Source organism: Schistocerca cancellata, chromosome 2 (assembly GCF_023864275.1).
Source record: "Schistocerca cancellata isolate TAMUIC-IGC-003103 chromosome 2, iqSchCanc2.1, whole genome shotgun sequence".
Taxonomy (NCBI): Eukaryota; Metazoa; Arthropoda; class Insecta; order Orthoptera; family Acrididae; genus Schistocerca; species Schistocerca cancellata.
This window is the reverse complement of record NC_064627.1, coordinates 296,413,409-296,431,894: the sequence shown is the minus strand read 5'-3', so window position 1 is coordinate 296,431,894 and position 18,486 is coordinate 296,413,409. Positions and strand designations below refer to the sequence as shown.

Below are 18,486 nucleotides of genomic sequence, written 5' to 3'. Positions count from 1 at the left end.
TGTCTATCGACGTGCCAGTGCTTTCGTTTGGTAAGTTACATCATCTTTGTTTTTCGATATACACTCCTGGAAATGGAAAAAAGAACACATTGACACCGGTGTGTCAGACCCACCATACTTGCTCCGGACACTGCGAGAGGGCTGTACAAGCAATGATCACACGCACGGCACAGCAGACACACCAGGAACCACGGTGTTGGCCGTCGAATGGTGCTAGCTGCGCAGCATTTGTGCACCGCCGCCGTCAGTGTCAGCCAGTTTGCCGTGGCATACGGAGCTCCATCGCAGTCTTTAACACTGGTAGCATGCCGCGACAGCGTGGACGTGAACCGTATGTGCAGTTGATGGACTTTGAGCGAGGGCATATAGTGGGCATGCGGGAGGCCCGGTGGACGTACCGCCGAATTGCTCAACACGTGGGGCGTGAGGTCTCCACAGTACATCGATGTTGTCGCCAGTGGTCGGCGGAAGGTGCACATGCCCGTCGACCTGGGACCGGACCGCAGCGACGCACGGATGCACGCCAAGACCGTAGGATCCTACTCAGTGCCGTAGGGGAACGCACCGCCACTTCCCAGCAAATTACGGACACTGTTTCTCCTGGGGTATCGGCGAGGACCATTCGCAACCGTCTCCATGAAGCTGGGCTACGGTCCCGCACACCGTTAGGCCGTCTTCCGCTCACGCCCCATCGTGCAGCCCGCCTCCAGTGGTGTCGCGACAGGCGTGAATGGAGGGACGAATGGAGACGTGTCGTCTTCAGCGATGAGAGTCGCTTCTGCCTTGGTGCCAATTATGGTCGTATGCGTGTTTGGCGCCGTGCAGGTGAGCGCCACAATCAGGACTGCATACGACCGAGGCACACAGGGCCAACACCCGGCATCATGGTGTGGGGAGCCGTACACCACTGGTGTACACTGGCCGTACACCACTGGTGATCGTCGAGGGGACACTGAATAGTGCACGGTACATCCAAACCGTCATCGAACCCATCGTTCTACCATTCCTAGACCGGCAAGGGAACTTGCTGTTCCAACAGGACAATGCACGTCCGCATGTATCCCGTGCCACCCAACGTGCTCTAGAAGGTGTAAGTCAACTACCCTGGCCAGCAAGATCTCCGGATCTGTCCCCCATTGAGCATGTTTGGGACTGGATGAAGCGTCGTCTCACGCGGTCTGCACGTCCAGCATGAACGCTGGTCCAACTGAGGTGCCAGGTGGAAATGGCATGGCAAGCCGTTCCACAGGACTACATCCAGCATCTCTACGATCGTCTCCATGGGAGAATAGCAGCCTGCATTGCTGCGAAAGGTGGATATACACTGTACTAGTGCCGACATTGTGCATGCTCTGTTGCCTGTGTCTATGTGCCTGTGGTTCTGTCAGTGTGATCATGTGATGTATCTGACCCCAGGAATGTGTCAATAAAGTTTCCCCTTCCTGGGACAATGAATTCACGGTGTTCTTATTTCAATTTCCAGGAGTGTATTTTTCCCACGTGGAATGTTTCCCTCTATTATATTCAAATAAAATGGTTACATACATATATACATGTGAAAGGCTGAATGTGCGAAACTATACAATGCCATGGAGGGGGCAATTATGTTGCTTCATTTGCCTGTTTTTATACACTGTCCAGTAACTTTAATATGACCAGCTGCCAAAAACGTGAATAATCACCTTTTGCAACACAGACCACTGCCAGATGTGAAGAGTGCGAGACATGCAGGAAAAGAGTCGATGAGGTTCTGGAAGGTACCAACAGAGATTTGGAGCCATGCTGATTCCAGTTCTGTGGTCAGCAGTGCAAGGTTTTTTGGGAGAGGATCCATAGGGCAAACAGCCTGTTTGAGACAGACCCACAGAGCCTTGACTGGTTTTAAATCGGAATACTTTGGTGGCTGGGAGAGTATGGTAACTCACCCTGACTCTCTTCAAAACATACACTGCACTAAAGCTGTGCAACATGTTGCTTTGTCCCACTAGCAGATTCCATCGTGTTGAAGAAAAACAAACTGCATGAAAGGACGGACGTAGTCCTAGAGGAAGACAGATACATACTACTTGTGTTCATCCGCTCTGCCTTGCAGAATTACAAGATCACCCAGGGAATGGCACAAAAACATTCCCAAGAACATAACACTTCCTTGCTTGCTGTAGGGTGTTTGCTGTCAAACATTTCACATGTCTGATGGAGCATAAAATGTAATTCATCTGGGAAGTCCCCGTCACCACTCATTGGAAGTCCAGTTGCGGTATTGGCATGCAAATTTCAACCTTCGTTGCTGTGCTTCAACCAGGTGCCTGCTGCGGAGGCCCATATGCAGCAACATTTGCTGAACGGGTTGTTGAAGAAACACTGCTGATGGTCCCCTGGTTTACGTGGGCAGATGCTCAGCTGCTCAATAGCTGCCCATCTACTCATCAGTACACATCTCCACAGTTATCGTTCACCCCTGTCATCTACGGTTTTTGGTGCATCACAGTCGCTTAGGCAGCAGTTTTGGATACCGTCATTGTGCCATGTACTGTGTACTTTAACGATGATGGCACACAAACATTAACAGACTTAATTGTTTTGGAAATGCTTTCACCCTTGGCCTGAAAGCCAATTATCATGACAGTTCGGATGTCAGACAAATCATTCTGTTTCCACATCACAATGACTGCACTGTTTTCCACATCCCTGACATTCCCTTTGTGCTTTCCACTGCTAGTGCTGCCATCTGCCTTCTATGAGTGGTTGTGGCATGTTGACATTGAACATAGACAGCGGTGACATTAATGTGACTGGACTGTGTATTATACATACAAAGCCAAACAGAACAACCCTATTAAACGAAGAAACTGCACACCCTCTACATTTTCCTTTGTTTTTGTTTTCCTTTTTCTCCATTAACATGCTGGGATAGGGAGGACAGAGGGAGGAGGAGGTAGTCTATTCATGACTTTTCAGGTTAGACAACTAATTTGCATGCCACATTCAGCACTCATTTGTTGCTTAAGTACTTGAGGTGAGCACAAAAATATGGTGGACCCATGTGCATTCCCAGGTATTTTGTTTTAGTCAAAGTTGATATTGTACATATTTTAATTAATATTGACATATTTCTTTTATCAGTGTGTGCTCATGTTACTGCATCTTATAATCCTGTAAAATCTAAAGATCAGTGGTGTCACTGTGCGTTTCATTTGAGATTTTCTTTCTGTAAAAGGCACATACTACATACACATAATACAAAAAAATTATGACAAAAACAATTACAGAAGGCTGTGAACCACAAAAAATAAGATTACCTGCTTTGGAACTGCAAGAAACTTGTCAGGTAACCGGAATACTTCATACCATGGTAGGTCTAGTTCACTACCAGTGTCAACAAAGAACACTCTGACCTTTTTATTTCCTGGAAGACCTACAACCTGTCCCCGACACCAACTTTTTGTAGCATTCAATGCAGCACATGGCATGCCTAAAAAGGAACACTAACACGTTACAATGGATATTAATTGTGTATGCATGCAAGTATGATTTTGAAATGAAGAACATAAAATATCAAAGGAAGTCGTATTCATCAACAACACTGAAAGAGAATGAAATTTTTGTGAACCATATGTACAATATCAAATTATTTCAGCTTACAAACAAAAACTACTTGTCATTTGCTGATGGAGTTGCTATGATGTGCACTAGCACTTCTGGACACATGACATATTGTTTATTTCTGAAGAATGAATACTGTGAAAAATAGATTCTGCAATGTATCATCAGTTATATTTTACACTTCTACTTTACACAATTTTGGCTACATAAGTCACATCCTGTCAATTGTTCCCACTAATTTCAATGTTTATCTATGTGAATGAAGTTACATTTTTTTTAAATTTTCAGCTAACACAAGTGTAGTGCAAAATGCACTTTATAGTAAGTCAATGGCTGTGAGTTACAGCTGCATGTCCTACAAATCTAAGTGGCAATATCTGGTTTGGTAAATCATTTCCCCTTAATCACAGTGAAAGCTTTTACGTAATTTCTGAAATACTTACATCTCATTTCTGTTTGTTGACAAGTTTGTTCAAAGGAAGTGTTTGAAAATGTATGAGCATGACACAAAGATCTCTTATGTGAATTTGACTACTGTGGTGCAATAATGTATTCTGTTCATAATATAACTGCCATATCATGTTAAATTTAGCTTCCCCCTTCAATAGCAGTGTATATAATGTCTACATTTGTTATAAATTTCCACTATTTCCTTACACAGAAAAGACAAAAGTTCGAGACTCAAAATTCCAGATAACTTTGTGCAATAAGTAAATTTTGTTGCAGGTTTTTCCTCTTGTTGTAGCAGGAATCACTTTACTGGGTGTTAGCCACTTGATTTCTTAAAGAGAATTTGTATTCCTTTTAGCATAACACATCCAAAAATTGAGAAAGAATCAGAAAGCTTCAGTTATTTGCTTACTGCTCTGTGAAACAATGCCCCCCCCCCCCCCCCCCCACAATACAGCCCCACACTGACAGCTATTCTCAGGGCAATTTCCAGCTGTTTATGAACAGCAAATGACTACTGTCAAGTGATTGGAAATTGCTGCAAATAGATATGGTGTGAGGACTATTGAGGTTCATGTACCAGGGATACCAAACGTATATCAAATACAAGGCTCTCCCGTGGAATGGTTTTCGCTATAGTATGTACAGGAGTTATCATCTCTCGTCCATTTCACTGCGAATAAAGTGTCAGTCAAAGGTTATGAGTCCCTGCATACATGAGGCAGGGGCCATGGAAAACTCTCATAGAAAATGAAACAGGACCAGTGAGACACACATCATCTGTTGGGAAACTTTCTGTGTCACAGGTCAATGGGAAAAAGTGTAATGTTGCGCAGTTATGCTTCATGATAGTTGCTGAACTGTGTCTAGAGTATTTAGTACTTAGCAGCATTGACCAATTCCGTAATTGAGAAACCTTGGGTGCATGCCATCTGTACCAGCCAGGACTGCCAATTTTGTGACACACTTGGCAAAAAGAACAACCCAATGAGAATGTCCTAATGGTTTTTACTGAAATACCACATATGCAGCAAGCAGTAGGATGTAAACATCACCCAAGAGAAATTCTGGAAATATTGGCCATTATTTTTAGTACTGATGGAACTGTTTTTCTTCTTGTTATGGATTTTCATTGTCTACTACAATTACTTTTTAAGCTCTGGTATGAAATAATGAACTACACATACATCTCTGAGGCAACATAGCGTTCCACCTAAACAGTCATACACTTCAAAGATCATAGTTTTTATTGTCAACACTTCTGTAACATCTGTGGTAACATTTAGAGCATCTGTTATGGTTAAAGTATTCTGGCGTATAAACCATCTTTGCATTTAGACCTCATTTACTTTTACTTGGGAGCAAGTGTTAGTATGGGTGGGTGTTATCTATATAAATCTTACTTTCTTGGACTTAAATAAACAATGTGGTATCTTACCAATTTCAGGTTTGTAAATTTTATGCTCAGTAGGATTACAATAATATTTCATCATTTCATTCTTGAGACTATATAGAGATCGAGCATGGGCCCCAGTCTGTAAAAAATTATTCCAAAATTAGAAATGGTTCTTCCATGCACATTTTGTCAAAGTACAGGAGAGTACATTAGCTTACCCTCTGAACATAGAAGCTTGTTGGTGAATTAATGTGTGAAACTCTTACTTGCAACAATTCCCCAACCTTTACTTCCTGTACTAGATATGAGCTCATTGGATTTGTTGCTGTTCTTGGCTGTAAAAGACCGAAATGGAGGTAAATCAATACAGAAAGGCTTGATAGGTTACACCAGGGAGCGAGTCCTTGATGCATATACTAAAAGTAAAATTTTTGCATATCATGCATTCGTTGTTAATAATCATTTGTGAAATGAGAAATGCAATGATCCTTCAATGTGCCACCAAAGTAAAACCTCAGGTTCCAATGAATTCTCTGAAATATCATAGCACATGAAAGTATAATGGATGAATTCCTGATTGTAGTAAGAACAACTTAGGAACTCAAAAAACTTTTTTTTTAAATTATGAGAAATCTTGAAATTTTACCTGCAATTTCCTTTAAGAAAAATGCCTAGCACAGAAATTTATGACTATGTCTACACTACAGGCTCTATTGTCTTCTTCTAGCATGATGTTGCAGCTTTTGGTGCTCACTATCTTCTATCTTGTGATTAGTGTTTGAGCGACCCATTCATATTTCAGAACAGTGACAGTGAAGTCAATCATTCTTTCTCAATTACAGATAATGTGTGTAAAAATAAGGTTGACTGAACTGTATTTTGTGTCCTGGTTCACTGTGATGAATCCAGTTTCTACTCCACATAACAATGAATGCAAAAATGCAGCCTCAGCATGATACTTTTAAGACAGCACAGTTCTCCAATACTCTAGATATTGTGAATTATTTTTGCCACTCAGACAACTGCCTTAATATTTGCTTACTGTAACATTTAATACCATCACAAATGGTCCAATGGATTGATAGAAATGAAATTTCATTGTACTAGCAAATGTGATAATAGAAATTCATCTCCCTTAGCATATAAGGTTGTCCACCAGTGATAGATGAATATCAATGAAATATGGCTACCCACATATAATGCCTTCCTTATACTGGGCAACTATTTTGCAAACATCACTAGGTCAATTCTTTTTAGCTAAAAGAAATGGTGGTCTGAAACTATTAAGCACAACAACTACATTTTAAATCTGTTTTGATTTTGCACACACCCTTGTGCTATCAAAATACTGTATATCTTTCATGATGATTTCTCTTCATGTTGCAGGAACAACTTAGTTGCCTGATGGTGCAAAACCTTCAAAGAAAGCTGCAAAAACTGAATATTGTACGTCATAAAAATAGCTACCAACCAACAATTTGAAGACTTTTTGTTTAACGAACTTTACTGTTCTTTGCCATTTCCAGTTGCACAGTTTTGTTCATAATCAGATGGCTGCATTACAGGACGTACTGTTCAATCAGATGTTGGGTATGTTGAGTACCATGGTGCCCTATCATGAAATATTGTAAATGATAAAAATTCAAGAAGGTAGTGAAGAATAGTAGTTGGATATTGCATAGCACCAGTATTTACTTACATTGAGCACATCCTGCTCACATTAAAGGCTTGCATTTTCTTCATTTTGCATCTAACAAGCAATATTATCATCATCATAAACATATCCTAGTGTTAGAAACACTATCTCAAAAACACAGAGTAAAAGGTGGGTCATCATCAGAACTTTTACACTAAACAATCTGACTCTGCATTAACTTCACATGTTCTACCTATACTGACAGATATACTGTATACTTATGTGTCTGAGATTAGCTGACAGATAAGACATTAACATCATTATTTTCCGCAATAATAAATAAATGATGCAGTGTGCATCACAAGGCAATTAAAGCTTCATTTTGCACTTTATATTTAGAAAAATTGTTCAGGAACGGCAGGAAAATGTTGAAAAAATAATGTTTTCTTAATCCTGGAATTTTTTTAATACTTTACATATATGCAAAATTGCGTGCAACTTATCATATTCACTCATATATGACACTCTGCTAACTATAAAAACATAGTTTTAAACAGTAAATAAATAGAATGTATGATAGAATTAATGATACTAGTGAAAAATGGAGGTAACAACGATCCCTTATATTTAAGCCTGTTGATCTCTATTGCATCTGTGCTAGCTGGTATACCTTGCTTTTCTATTCCAGTACCAATCTGGCAAAGAACTTGAGCCAATTAAGTTCTAAACAAAATCTCACATGTTGTTCCACTGCTGGGGGGTTCATCTTGTTTTTGGCAAAACACTGGCTGAACCATGTCCCGAAATGACTGATATCCTACCTAAGATAATTAAAACCCCTCTCAAAATGGTGTTTGCCATCCACCCAACCTCCACAACATTCTAGTCCATACTTATAGCGCTCCCACCCCCAACCCCCACACCTGTGAAAGTCCTTGATGCAAGACCTGTGCAATCCACTCACCAAGCACTATCTATACTCCAGTCCTGTCACAAGCTTATCCTATCCCATCAGAGGCCAGGACATTTGTGAAAGCAGCCATTTTATGTACTGACACTGCAGCAATCACTGCACGGGGTTTTACATTGGTATGACAACCAACCAATTGTCAATTAGAAAGAATGGCCACCGCCAAACTGTTGCCAAAAACAAGGTACACACATAGCGGCACAACATTCAGCAAAGCCCCACATGCGAGATTTCAATGGCTGCTTCACAACCCGCACCATCTGGATCCTGCCCATCACCACCAGAATTTCTGAGCTGTGTAGATGGGCGCTATCCTTAACAGCACATGGTTTGCTCCTGTAACCTTCCTAGCCTAAACCTAAGGTAACTCGTTACCCCTCCCACTCCCCACTCAATAAAGAGTGTGTGTGTGTGTGTGTGTGTGTGTGTGTGTGTGTGTGTGTGTGTGTGTGTGTGTACACTGTCCCCTGCCCAATTTGTGTCCCCACATCAGCTAATTGTATGCTGTTGTCTCACACCCTAAGTCTATGAAATCACATACCAAGCTGCCTGCCACCTGCCCCACTAGCTAACCCACAGATGGCTCCCCACTGTCCCAGGAGCCGCTAGATGCTTCCCCCCCAACCCCCTCCCTGCCTCTCTCCACACTTCACCCCACTCCACACCTCACCTCATCACAGTAAACTCACAGTGGGCCAGTAAAGACCTGGCACTAGACTGAACACAATGTAGGGAGACAGGTGTGTGTGTGTGTGTGGGGGGGGGGGGGGGGGGCATGTGTGCATGCATGTTTCTCCTACATGCTATAAAAAGGAAGTGCATTCCGAAAGCTAGGCAAGTTATGTACCTTTTGTTTGTGTGCCTATCGATGATACAGCGATTCTGCCATTTGGTGAGTTGTCTCCTACATTCTTAAATAATTTGTAAATTTCAACCAGAACTTTCTGTGGCTAGTGGTTCCCTTCCAGCCAAACCTCATGTTGTCCATCCTTCATTAATCTCTGGTTTATTTAACTCCCCTCTATTGCCCATCCATTTCTTTGTCTTATGTTTCTTCCCCTCTCACCTCTATGACATACTCTGTAATGCCCATGACCCTTGTGGTCGCAAGTGACTTTGGTTACACCCTGTAGTATCAGCCGCATCCACTATGAGAGCTTTGCACCCATCTCAATGTGCCAAGCGACCCCTGATAACAGCACATCACACTTCTAGTAGCTCAAAAACCTCCCTCCCTCACATATTGCCCCTCGTATGCCATGCCTGTCCTTGTTCCCTTTTTCACTCTTACGCATGACAATATTTTGTTCCTTAAATGGAATCCTCACCAATGCCTCACATTCAGCCCTACTCCCAGGTTTAACCACACTGGACTTGTCAAAGACCTATTCTCCTTCTCCCTTTCCCTACAGTGGAAACACTTATTTGCCACCAACCCCCTCGAACTAAAGGCAACCCAATCGCAACATCACCCTGCCTGTCTCAATTCATACCACCATCCCATGGTGACCCTCTCACACCCCCATCTAACCATCCCCTGGTTACCTTCCAGGAGTTCCTAACTTCCAACCAGGCCTCACCACCCTTCCCCAGCTCCCTCCCTAAGAACAACAACCATTTAACAGAAGAAAGGACCACCCTACACAACCTAAAAACGGATCCTGACTTTAACATCCTCCTGGCAGACGAAGGTTCCATGACAGTTGTGATGAACTGGAGTGACTACCTGGCAGAGGGTTTCCGGCAGTTGTCCAACACCTCCACCTACAAGCTCTGCCAGAGTGATCCCATCCCAGAAATCCAACATAGCCTCCAATCCCTGCTGAAATCCTCAGGCCCTTTGCAGAACCTCTAACCTGAATCCACTGACTTGTTACACTGCCTCCACCAAAAGAATCTCGGCCCTTGTTGATCAACATCTCCAACCAACTGTCCAAAACCTAGCCTCCTACAAAAACCTTTCCTGCACTGGCTCTCCACCATCTCACACATTTACATCCCAGATCCCTACTCATCACTGTTGATGCAACCACCGTTACACCAACGTCCCTCATGCCCATGGCCTAGCCACGATTGAATACTACCTCCCTCAATGCCCTGCAGATTCCAAACCCACCACTTCATTCCTCATAAACCTAACCAACTACATGCTAATCCGTAACTACTTCACATTTGAAGGGAAAGTATACAGATAAATTTGTGGCACAGCAATGGGGACCCGCATGGCACCCTCCTATGTTAAGCTCTTCATCGACCAACTACAGGAAACATTTTTAGCTTCATAAACCGTAAACCCCTTGTCTGGTTCAGGTTTATAGATGATATCTTTATAACCTGGAACCAAGGCCAGGACACCTTATACTGATTCCTCCACAATATCAACACTTTCTCTCCCACACACTTCACCTGGTCCTCCTCCACTCATTGTACTACCTTCCTTGATGTCAATCTCCTCCTTTCAGATGCCTCCATCCACACCTCCTTTCAGATGCGTCCACCATCCACACTTCAGTCCACATCAAACCCACCAATCACCAACAGTACCTGCACTTTGACAGCTGTCACACGTTCTCCACCAAAAAATCCCTCCCTTGTAGCCTGGTCACCTGTGGTAGACACATCTGCAATGATGAGAACTTCCTCGCCCAGTATGCTGAAGGCCTCACAAAGTCTTTTGCAGACACGCAATACCCTCCAGACCTAATCCCCAAAGAGATTTCCTGTGCCATATCCTCACACACACCTGATCCTCACATCCATCCCTAGAACCAATCACAAAGAATAGCCCCTTGTCACCCAATACCACCACAGACTGGAATGACTTCATCAGTACTTTGATTATCTATCACGTGCCCTGAAATGAGGGACGACCTACATAAGACACTTCCAATCCCTCTCAAAGTGGTGTTCTGCCACCCATCCAACCTCCACAACATCCTAGTCCATCATTATGGCACTCCCACCCCTGTGGTAGACCCAGATGCAAGACTTGCGCAATACACTCATCCAGCACCATCTACTCCAGTCCTGTCCCAGGACTATCCTACCCCATCAGAGGCTGGGCCACCTGAGAAAGCAAACACATTATACATCACCTCTGCTGCAAATACTGCACAGCATTTTAAATTGGTATGACAACCAACCAGCTGCCAACTAGAATGAATGGACACAGTCAAACTGTTGCCAAAAACAAGGTACACCACCCAGTGGCACAAAATGCAGCAGAGCCCAACATGTGAGATTTCAATGGCTGCTTCACAACCTGTACCATCTGGATTCTGCCCATCACCACCCTCTTTTCTAAGCTGCATAGATGGGAGCTATCCTTACAGCACATGTTTTGCTCCTGTAACCTTCTTGGCCTAAAACTAAGGTAACTTGCTGCCCCTCCCATGCCACACCCAATAGTGTGTGTACTTGCACCCATAATTAGCCCATAGATGGCTCCCCACTCTCCCACGATCTGCTAAACGCTCCCCCCCCCTCCCCCCCCAACCACGTCTCCCCAGTACATTCCATGTGGGCCAGTAAAGAGCTGGCAATCGAGTGAGAGCGCTATGTAGAGAGACAGGGAGAGGTGTGTGTGTGTGTGTGTGTGTGTGTGTGTGTGTGGGGGGGGGGGGGGGGGCGGCATGTGTTTTTCCTACAGCTAGAAAAAGGAAGTGCATTCCGAAAGTTTGCCCAGCTCTGTAGCTTTTGTTTGTGTGCCCATCAACGACACAGTGCATCTGCATTTCATTAAGTCCTCTCTTTACTTCTAAATAATTTGTAATTTTCAACCAGAACTTTCTGTACATTATTCAGTCTACATTTTCCATGTGTGGGTTGTAAAAATTTTGGCAGCTCACCAACAAAAGTAGACAGGAAATAAAAGTAGACGGGAAAAGAGAGACAACTGTTGTCTTTAAGCAAACTGGGGGAAATGTCCAGTTTGTCAAAAGCAATAATCTAGTCCTCAGAGTATCCATATACTCCTTTCTTCAGCTGCTTTTAATTTTAAAATTTACAGTTTTATATTCAATGTATTTGGATTGTTCCTACGCACCAAATCCCTTGCTCGAATAGATACACAACTAGATTTATAGAGGTATATTTCAAAATAGATCTTTTAGTTCTGATTTCTTGGAATTTCCCTGATGAGCCGAATCACAATGTTTCCAGATGCTCCAATATCTGGTTCACTACCTAATCTGAATTTTGGATTATTTTCTTGTCCACTGTAGAACTCAATTTTGTGTGGAAACCCCATTCCTTCAGACAAAATGAAAAGCATATACCCCCATTTTTGTGTTTTGTATTTCACTTACATCTTTGGTTCCACAAATTTGTTCATCAATTGACGAATGTTCACTCACTGCAACTGAAAGACATTTTTTATTCACCTGATCAATTATAGGTCTAATTTTGTACAATTTGTCAAAATCTTGACTTTCAGGGTCCGGTCACTTTGGATTGTCTATGAAATGAAAATTGGTCATTAGAATCCCAAAGTATATCTGAGACATTGTTTTATTAGTGGAACGCCAAAAACATAATTCCAGTTAATTTAGTCTACAATTTTTGCCATTAATTCATTAGTAAGAAAATGTTTAAAAACTGATGATTTAGACAACTATACCACAGATTGCCCAGTGCAGTTTTCATTCAAGACTAAAAAGGTCATTTGTAAATGAAACACTTTGTTCTTTTTTTTTTAATAAATGATTTGATTTTCCTGTAACTTTGGATGTTTTTCAGAAGCTTGTAGTAATAATACATCAGCAATAAGTTCATTATCATCATCCTCTGAAACATTATTCCTAATTTGAGTTTGCTGCTGCAGTGTCTATGTAACCCATCATGACTCCAATGTGAATACATAAGCACCAGCATGTAGATCAGGGGTTTATATTGCCTTCAAATGGTAACTTTTAGATCAGCCATATTATATGAAGGTCCTACAGTAGTTTCAGCCTTGCTATCACTACCTGCAGCTTCCAGATCATTTACAGTTATAGTAGGAGCATCATCCGAATTGTTGAAATCTAGCCAGTCTTCACTGTAATGCGGACATTCTAAACCCATGAATTCTTCGATCATCATCAGTTCACATCATCCATTTTCAAAATAAGAGAATAGCTCCATTACAACACTTGAACTAGCACAAGAAACTAGAAGGAAGTGGAATGAAGGAAACGCTAATTTGTTACTGTTCGAGTGTCGGTGGGACCATTACTACACACTATTACAGATATGCAAACAGAATTGATTCATGTATGTTTTTATTATAAGAAATATAAGTTGAAGTGAACACTGTACCTCCAAATGTTATAGAAGCACTATATATTTTTAGGTTCATGTGTTCTTGCTTGCAACTACCAACAATCACCATCAGAAGAAAGCACTGTGTGCCAGATTGACAATGCTACACAGACCAACACACACTGTCCAGTCACGAGTACAGTAGCACATTCTAGTGGCAGACTGCTTTCAATTACTTTCATAAAGCAACACTGTCCATCTGCAAGGCAGTGTTAAATTTCAAGGACAAGAACGAAAAGATAATTAAAACTTTGCTTTGCATATCTGCAAAGCAGCGTAGTGAAGGGTTAAACACAGTGACCTTTTAAAATACATATGAAGTAAACTTTTTCTCTTGCTTGTAATAACAGGTCTTACACTCAAGTAAGGCTGTTGATAAAATATCAATATATCAATATTTTTTCCAAAAAATCTAGACATATATCGGCTATTCCTGACACATCGTTATCAAAATGGCAATATAAAGTGCCAATATTCTTACTTTATATTATGTTTTTTCTCAGTTTTTGGGAAACACTTGAAGCCATTCTTTTGCAATTGTAGTAGAACATACTTTTACTTTCACTGTGTGAAGAAGTTTCACTATTTTTTGAGCATTGGTCGTTTGTGAAGAATGTTAGCAGCAAGAAACAATCAATGCCTGTGCTATAGCAACGGAGATACTATCAAAGACAGCACTGCCAAAGCAGAGTTACAAAACACAGCCTTCCAAAATGCCTTCACAAAAGAAGACAAAGTAAATATTTCAGAAATCGAATCAAGAACAGCTGACAACATAATATAGAAGTAAATTTTCTCGGAGTAGTGAAGCAACTTAAATCACACAATACAAGCAACTCTTCTGGTCCAGACTGTTTACCAATTAAGCTCCTTTCAGAGCATGCCAATGCATTAGCTCCATACTTAACAATCATATACAACCGTTCGCATGATGAAAGATCTGTACCCAAAGATTGGAAAGTTACAGAGGTCACACCAATATTCAAGAAAGGTAGTAGGAGTAAGCCACTCAATTACAAGCCCGTATCATTAATGTCGATATGCATCAGGATTTTGGAAAATATATTGTATTCGAACATTAAGAATTACCTTGAAGAAAACAGTCTGTTTACACACAGTCAACATGGGTTTAGAAACGTTCTAGTGAAACACAACTAGCTCTTTATTCGCATGAAGTGTTGAGTGCTATTGTCAAGTGATTTCACATCAATTCCATATTTCTGGTTTTCTGAAGGCTTTTGACACTGTACCACACAAGCGGCTTGTAGTGAAATTGCGTGTTTATGGAATATCCTCTCAGTTATGTGACTGGATTTGTGATTTCCTGTCAGAGAAGTCACAGCTCGTACTAATAGATGGAAGGTCATCGAGTAAAACAGAAGGGATCTCTGGCATTCCCCAAGGTAGTGTTATAAGCCCTTTGCTTTTCCTGATCTATATAAACGATTTGGGAGACAATCTGAGCAGCAGTCTTATGTTGTTTGCAGATGACGCTGTTGTTTATCGAGTAATAAAATCATCAAGATTGAAACAAATTGCAAAACAATTTAGAAAAGATATCTGAATGTTGCGAAAAGTGGCAGTTGACCCTAAATAACAAAAAGTGAGAGGTCATCCACATAAGCGCTTAAACTTCGGTTACACAATAAATCAGTCTAATCTAAAAACTGTAAATTCAACTAAATACCTAGGAATTACAATTACCAACAACTTAAATTGGAAGGAAGACACAGAAAATGTTGTGGGGAAGGCTAACTAAAGACTGTGTTTCATTGGCAGGACACTTAGTGCATCGAAAAAGCTCAAAGAAGGACAGCACATTTTGTAATATTGAAAAATATGGGAGAGAGTGTCACTGAAATTGTACAGGATTTGGGCTGGACATCATTAAAAGAAAGGAATTTTTCGTTGTGACAGAATCTGCTTACTAAATTCCAATTACCAACTTTCTCCTCGGAATGCAAAAATATTTTGTTGACACCGATCTACATAGGGAGAAATGATCACCACGATAAAACAAGGGAAATCAGAGCTCATATGGAAAGATACAGGTGTTGGTTCTTTACACGAGCTATACGAGGTTGGAATAATAGAGAATTGTGTAGGTGGTTTGATGAACCCTCTGCCAGGCACTTAAATGTGATTTGCAGAGTATCCATGTAGATATAGATGTCACGTACAATCTTTATCTCTCGACAATTTTTAAGGCAAGTAGTCTGCTAATTCTTCACAGTGACATTTTTCAGAAACAGTTGGTGAAAATAATGAACAAAAATCTAAATGACAAGATTGGTCTTTGTGGTGGGCTGAGATATGTGGGGAAAAACGCTGATGTAATCAGTGCTATCAAAAGAATTTCCAACATTTAGATTCCAGGGTGTATACGTGCCCGACGGAAAAAAATTCCCGGATTTCCCGGTTAAAAATACACTTTCTCCCGGATGAAAACACACTTTTTCCTTGTTAAGTAACAGTATACTTTTCCTCGGAACTGTAAAAGTTATCAATCCTTTCAGTGGTTGTGGTCTTACACCGGCGTAGAACTTCCCGGCACTTTAGAAAACTAAACTCAGGGGGAAAAACACGATTTGGAAAGATGTCTGATGTGCAGCAACATGTACACTGCATATTTCGTATTACGAAAGTATAAATTCGAATTCCACCAAACACTGCATGTTACTTTCCGTAGAATTGAAATCGAGATTGCAATGCGCTTTTGTAAGCCGGTCGTAGCTCATGTCAAGCGATCTCGCCAGCCGATGACAGCGGATATTCAGAGCACAGGACACGTGATGTAGTCAGCCAATAGCAACATCACTGTTAAGTAGCGCGAACACACAAATCGGGAAAGGTAATGGTTTAAATTAACATACATAGTGCTGCTAAAAGAAAAGAAAAGCTTTCACGTACCCTAGAATATTGGCCTCTAAGATTAATAAGCTGCAAGAGAAGCTAAGCTTTCACACGTAATGTTGATGTTTTTTGCACGTGTTTCACTTCAAGATACATCACAGAAATGTGCCAGTAAATTATTTAACAACGACATAAATGTCTGACCTTCAGGGCTTGAAAATATTCTAAATGGTCGTTCTCAAAGATTTGAATTTTGAATGAGAGTCAAACGCTCTGTTTTAAGAAATTCATCGGACATTGGCGCACATAGTTCATCTAGTGTAAAAGGAAATTTACTTTAATTGAAAGTAACGCTTTTCAAACAACCATTCGGAATATTTTCCCGCGACGTTATATTCGTTTCAGCAGTTACGCCAGATGACAAGCGTCGCCGTGCTTACGCAGCTATGATGACGGAGGAAGCCCGTACATGTAAAACATTAAAAGATCTTACATTATGTCATAAAAGAAACAAGATGTTAGAGGATACTCCAAGAGCATGGGAATTTTGTGAACCCTACTAAAATGCATAATTCGGCTTAAAGTGCATATTCGTATGTCCAGATTCAGATGTACCAGTACTGTATTATCTCATAATTGGTTCTTTATTATGGCATAATGCCATACATACTAGACAATGAAAACGTGCATTTGAAATGTAGCGAACAGTTGAAACTAGGCAATAGTGTGGAATTAAACACTTCGTTTCAAATAAATTGACTGCCTCAGCAGAAAAGATTAATTAAAGTCAAATTTCTTTAACAAACCAACAAAGATAACTTCATTGTTCTGCAAGGCGATTAATGCTTGACTGTCATAAAGGTAGAAACAAAATAAAATCTGAAACTAATAACTTATTTCAGCCTTCCGTAATTATTAGTATGTATTTTAATTCACTTAATAGCTCCCGACCACAGAAATCCATTTTGTTTTCATTTGACGTGAGAGCAATAAATGAAGAGGAAACAGCAAAATTACTTAACGTAAACATGGGTCACGTGGAGGCTACCACCTCCCCACTACAACTTAGACTGCTCTGTGCACCAGGTCCGGATCTACGAAATTTCCAAACCGGGCCAATATTAGATGGTGGCGCTCCCCATCCCTCGAGCGTTTGAGGTAGGACGCCAAAAATTTAAAAAAATCGACTTTTCAAAAATATCCTTGTATTGTAGCGCACGTCTTTCTGAAGTGTCTGATACATAAAACATACATGATCGAGGCAACGTACCGTATTTACTCGAATCTAAGCCGCACTTTTTTTCCGGTTTTCATAATCCAAAAAACCGCCTGCGGCTTAAAATCGAGTGCAAAGCAAGCGGAAGTTATGAAAAATGTTGGTACGTGCCGCCGCAACTAACTTCTGCCGTCAAATATATGTATTATGTAGCGCTACGCAGGCATGCTTTGTAGGCACAAAGATAAATACTGGCGCCAAAACCTCTGCGTCAGTAAATAAATTTTAAAAAAGTGGAAGACGAGCTTTTTTCTCCGCCGCGAGTTTCGACCACTGCATTTTCATACATTATCCAACGAAGTAAATACAAATTCCGTATTGTTCATCTTCGAATGTAGCACAATTTCAGTGTACTACGAAAATCTGACTGGCAAGACTGTTTGGGATGTTTGTCAATATGGCCAACTCTACGTTCTGAATTTTTTCCTACCCCTGAGAAGAGATGGTTGCTAATAGGAACCTGATGAAATTTGAATCACATACAGTATTGTCTTCACCGTAAGAATAATACGAATATAAACATTTTACCATATATTCTTTCGTGTTTGCTTCTATCTCATTTAAATCTTGTCTGCCTAATAAACTACGAAACTAGAGTGAGACAACAGCAAACGCGGAAGAATATACGTATTGTGTCATGTTTATATTCATATTATTTTATGCCTAATAGTGATACAGTCAGAAATGAAGCACGGCAAGTGACTAGATTTTTAAATCTACGATGACTCTAATTTCTGTGCAGAATTTGATGTAATAAAGAAGTGGCCGCAAAGATTTTCAAATGGAGAAAAATTTTCGCCTAACTCTCGTTCAGAACATGTTCTATCATACGCAGTCTATTATTTTATTCTTGTTGATCATTATCAAAGAAAGCAGCAGTGTAAGTAACAACAAATAGCACTCTCTTGCCATTGTTTCGCTAATGAGACGATTCCTCTCTTTTTTTTTAATTGTACGCGGCGGTAGCGCGCACAAAAGCAAGCCATGCCGCGAGCCGCGAC

The 18,486-nt window shown here is 40.9% G+C and overlaps 1 protein-coding gene across 3 annotated transcripts in view; it reads right to left on the bottom strand.

Annotated features, from left to right (window-relative positions):
- The window catches only part of LOC126161664 (uncharacterized), a 496,787-nt gene that overhangs the window by 140,198 nt on the left and 338,103 nt on the right, over window positions 1-18,486 (bottom strand). For all 3 annotated transcript variants that reach the window (XM_049917659.1, XM_049917660.1, XM_049917661.1), the window contains exons 13-15: window positions 5,668-5,784; window positions 5,492-5,588; window positions 3,300-3,472 (exon numbers count right to left, since the gene is read on the bottom strand). In XM_049917659.1, coding sequence (XP_049773616.1) covers window positions 3,300-3,472; window positions 5,492-5,588; window positions 5,668-5,784 — 387 coding nt within the window. The remainder of the gene's footprint in view (window positions 1-3,299; window positions 3,473-5,491; window positions 5,589-5,667; window positions 5,785-18,486) is intronic.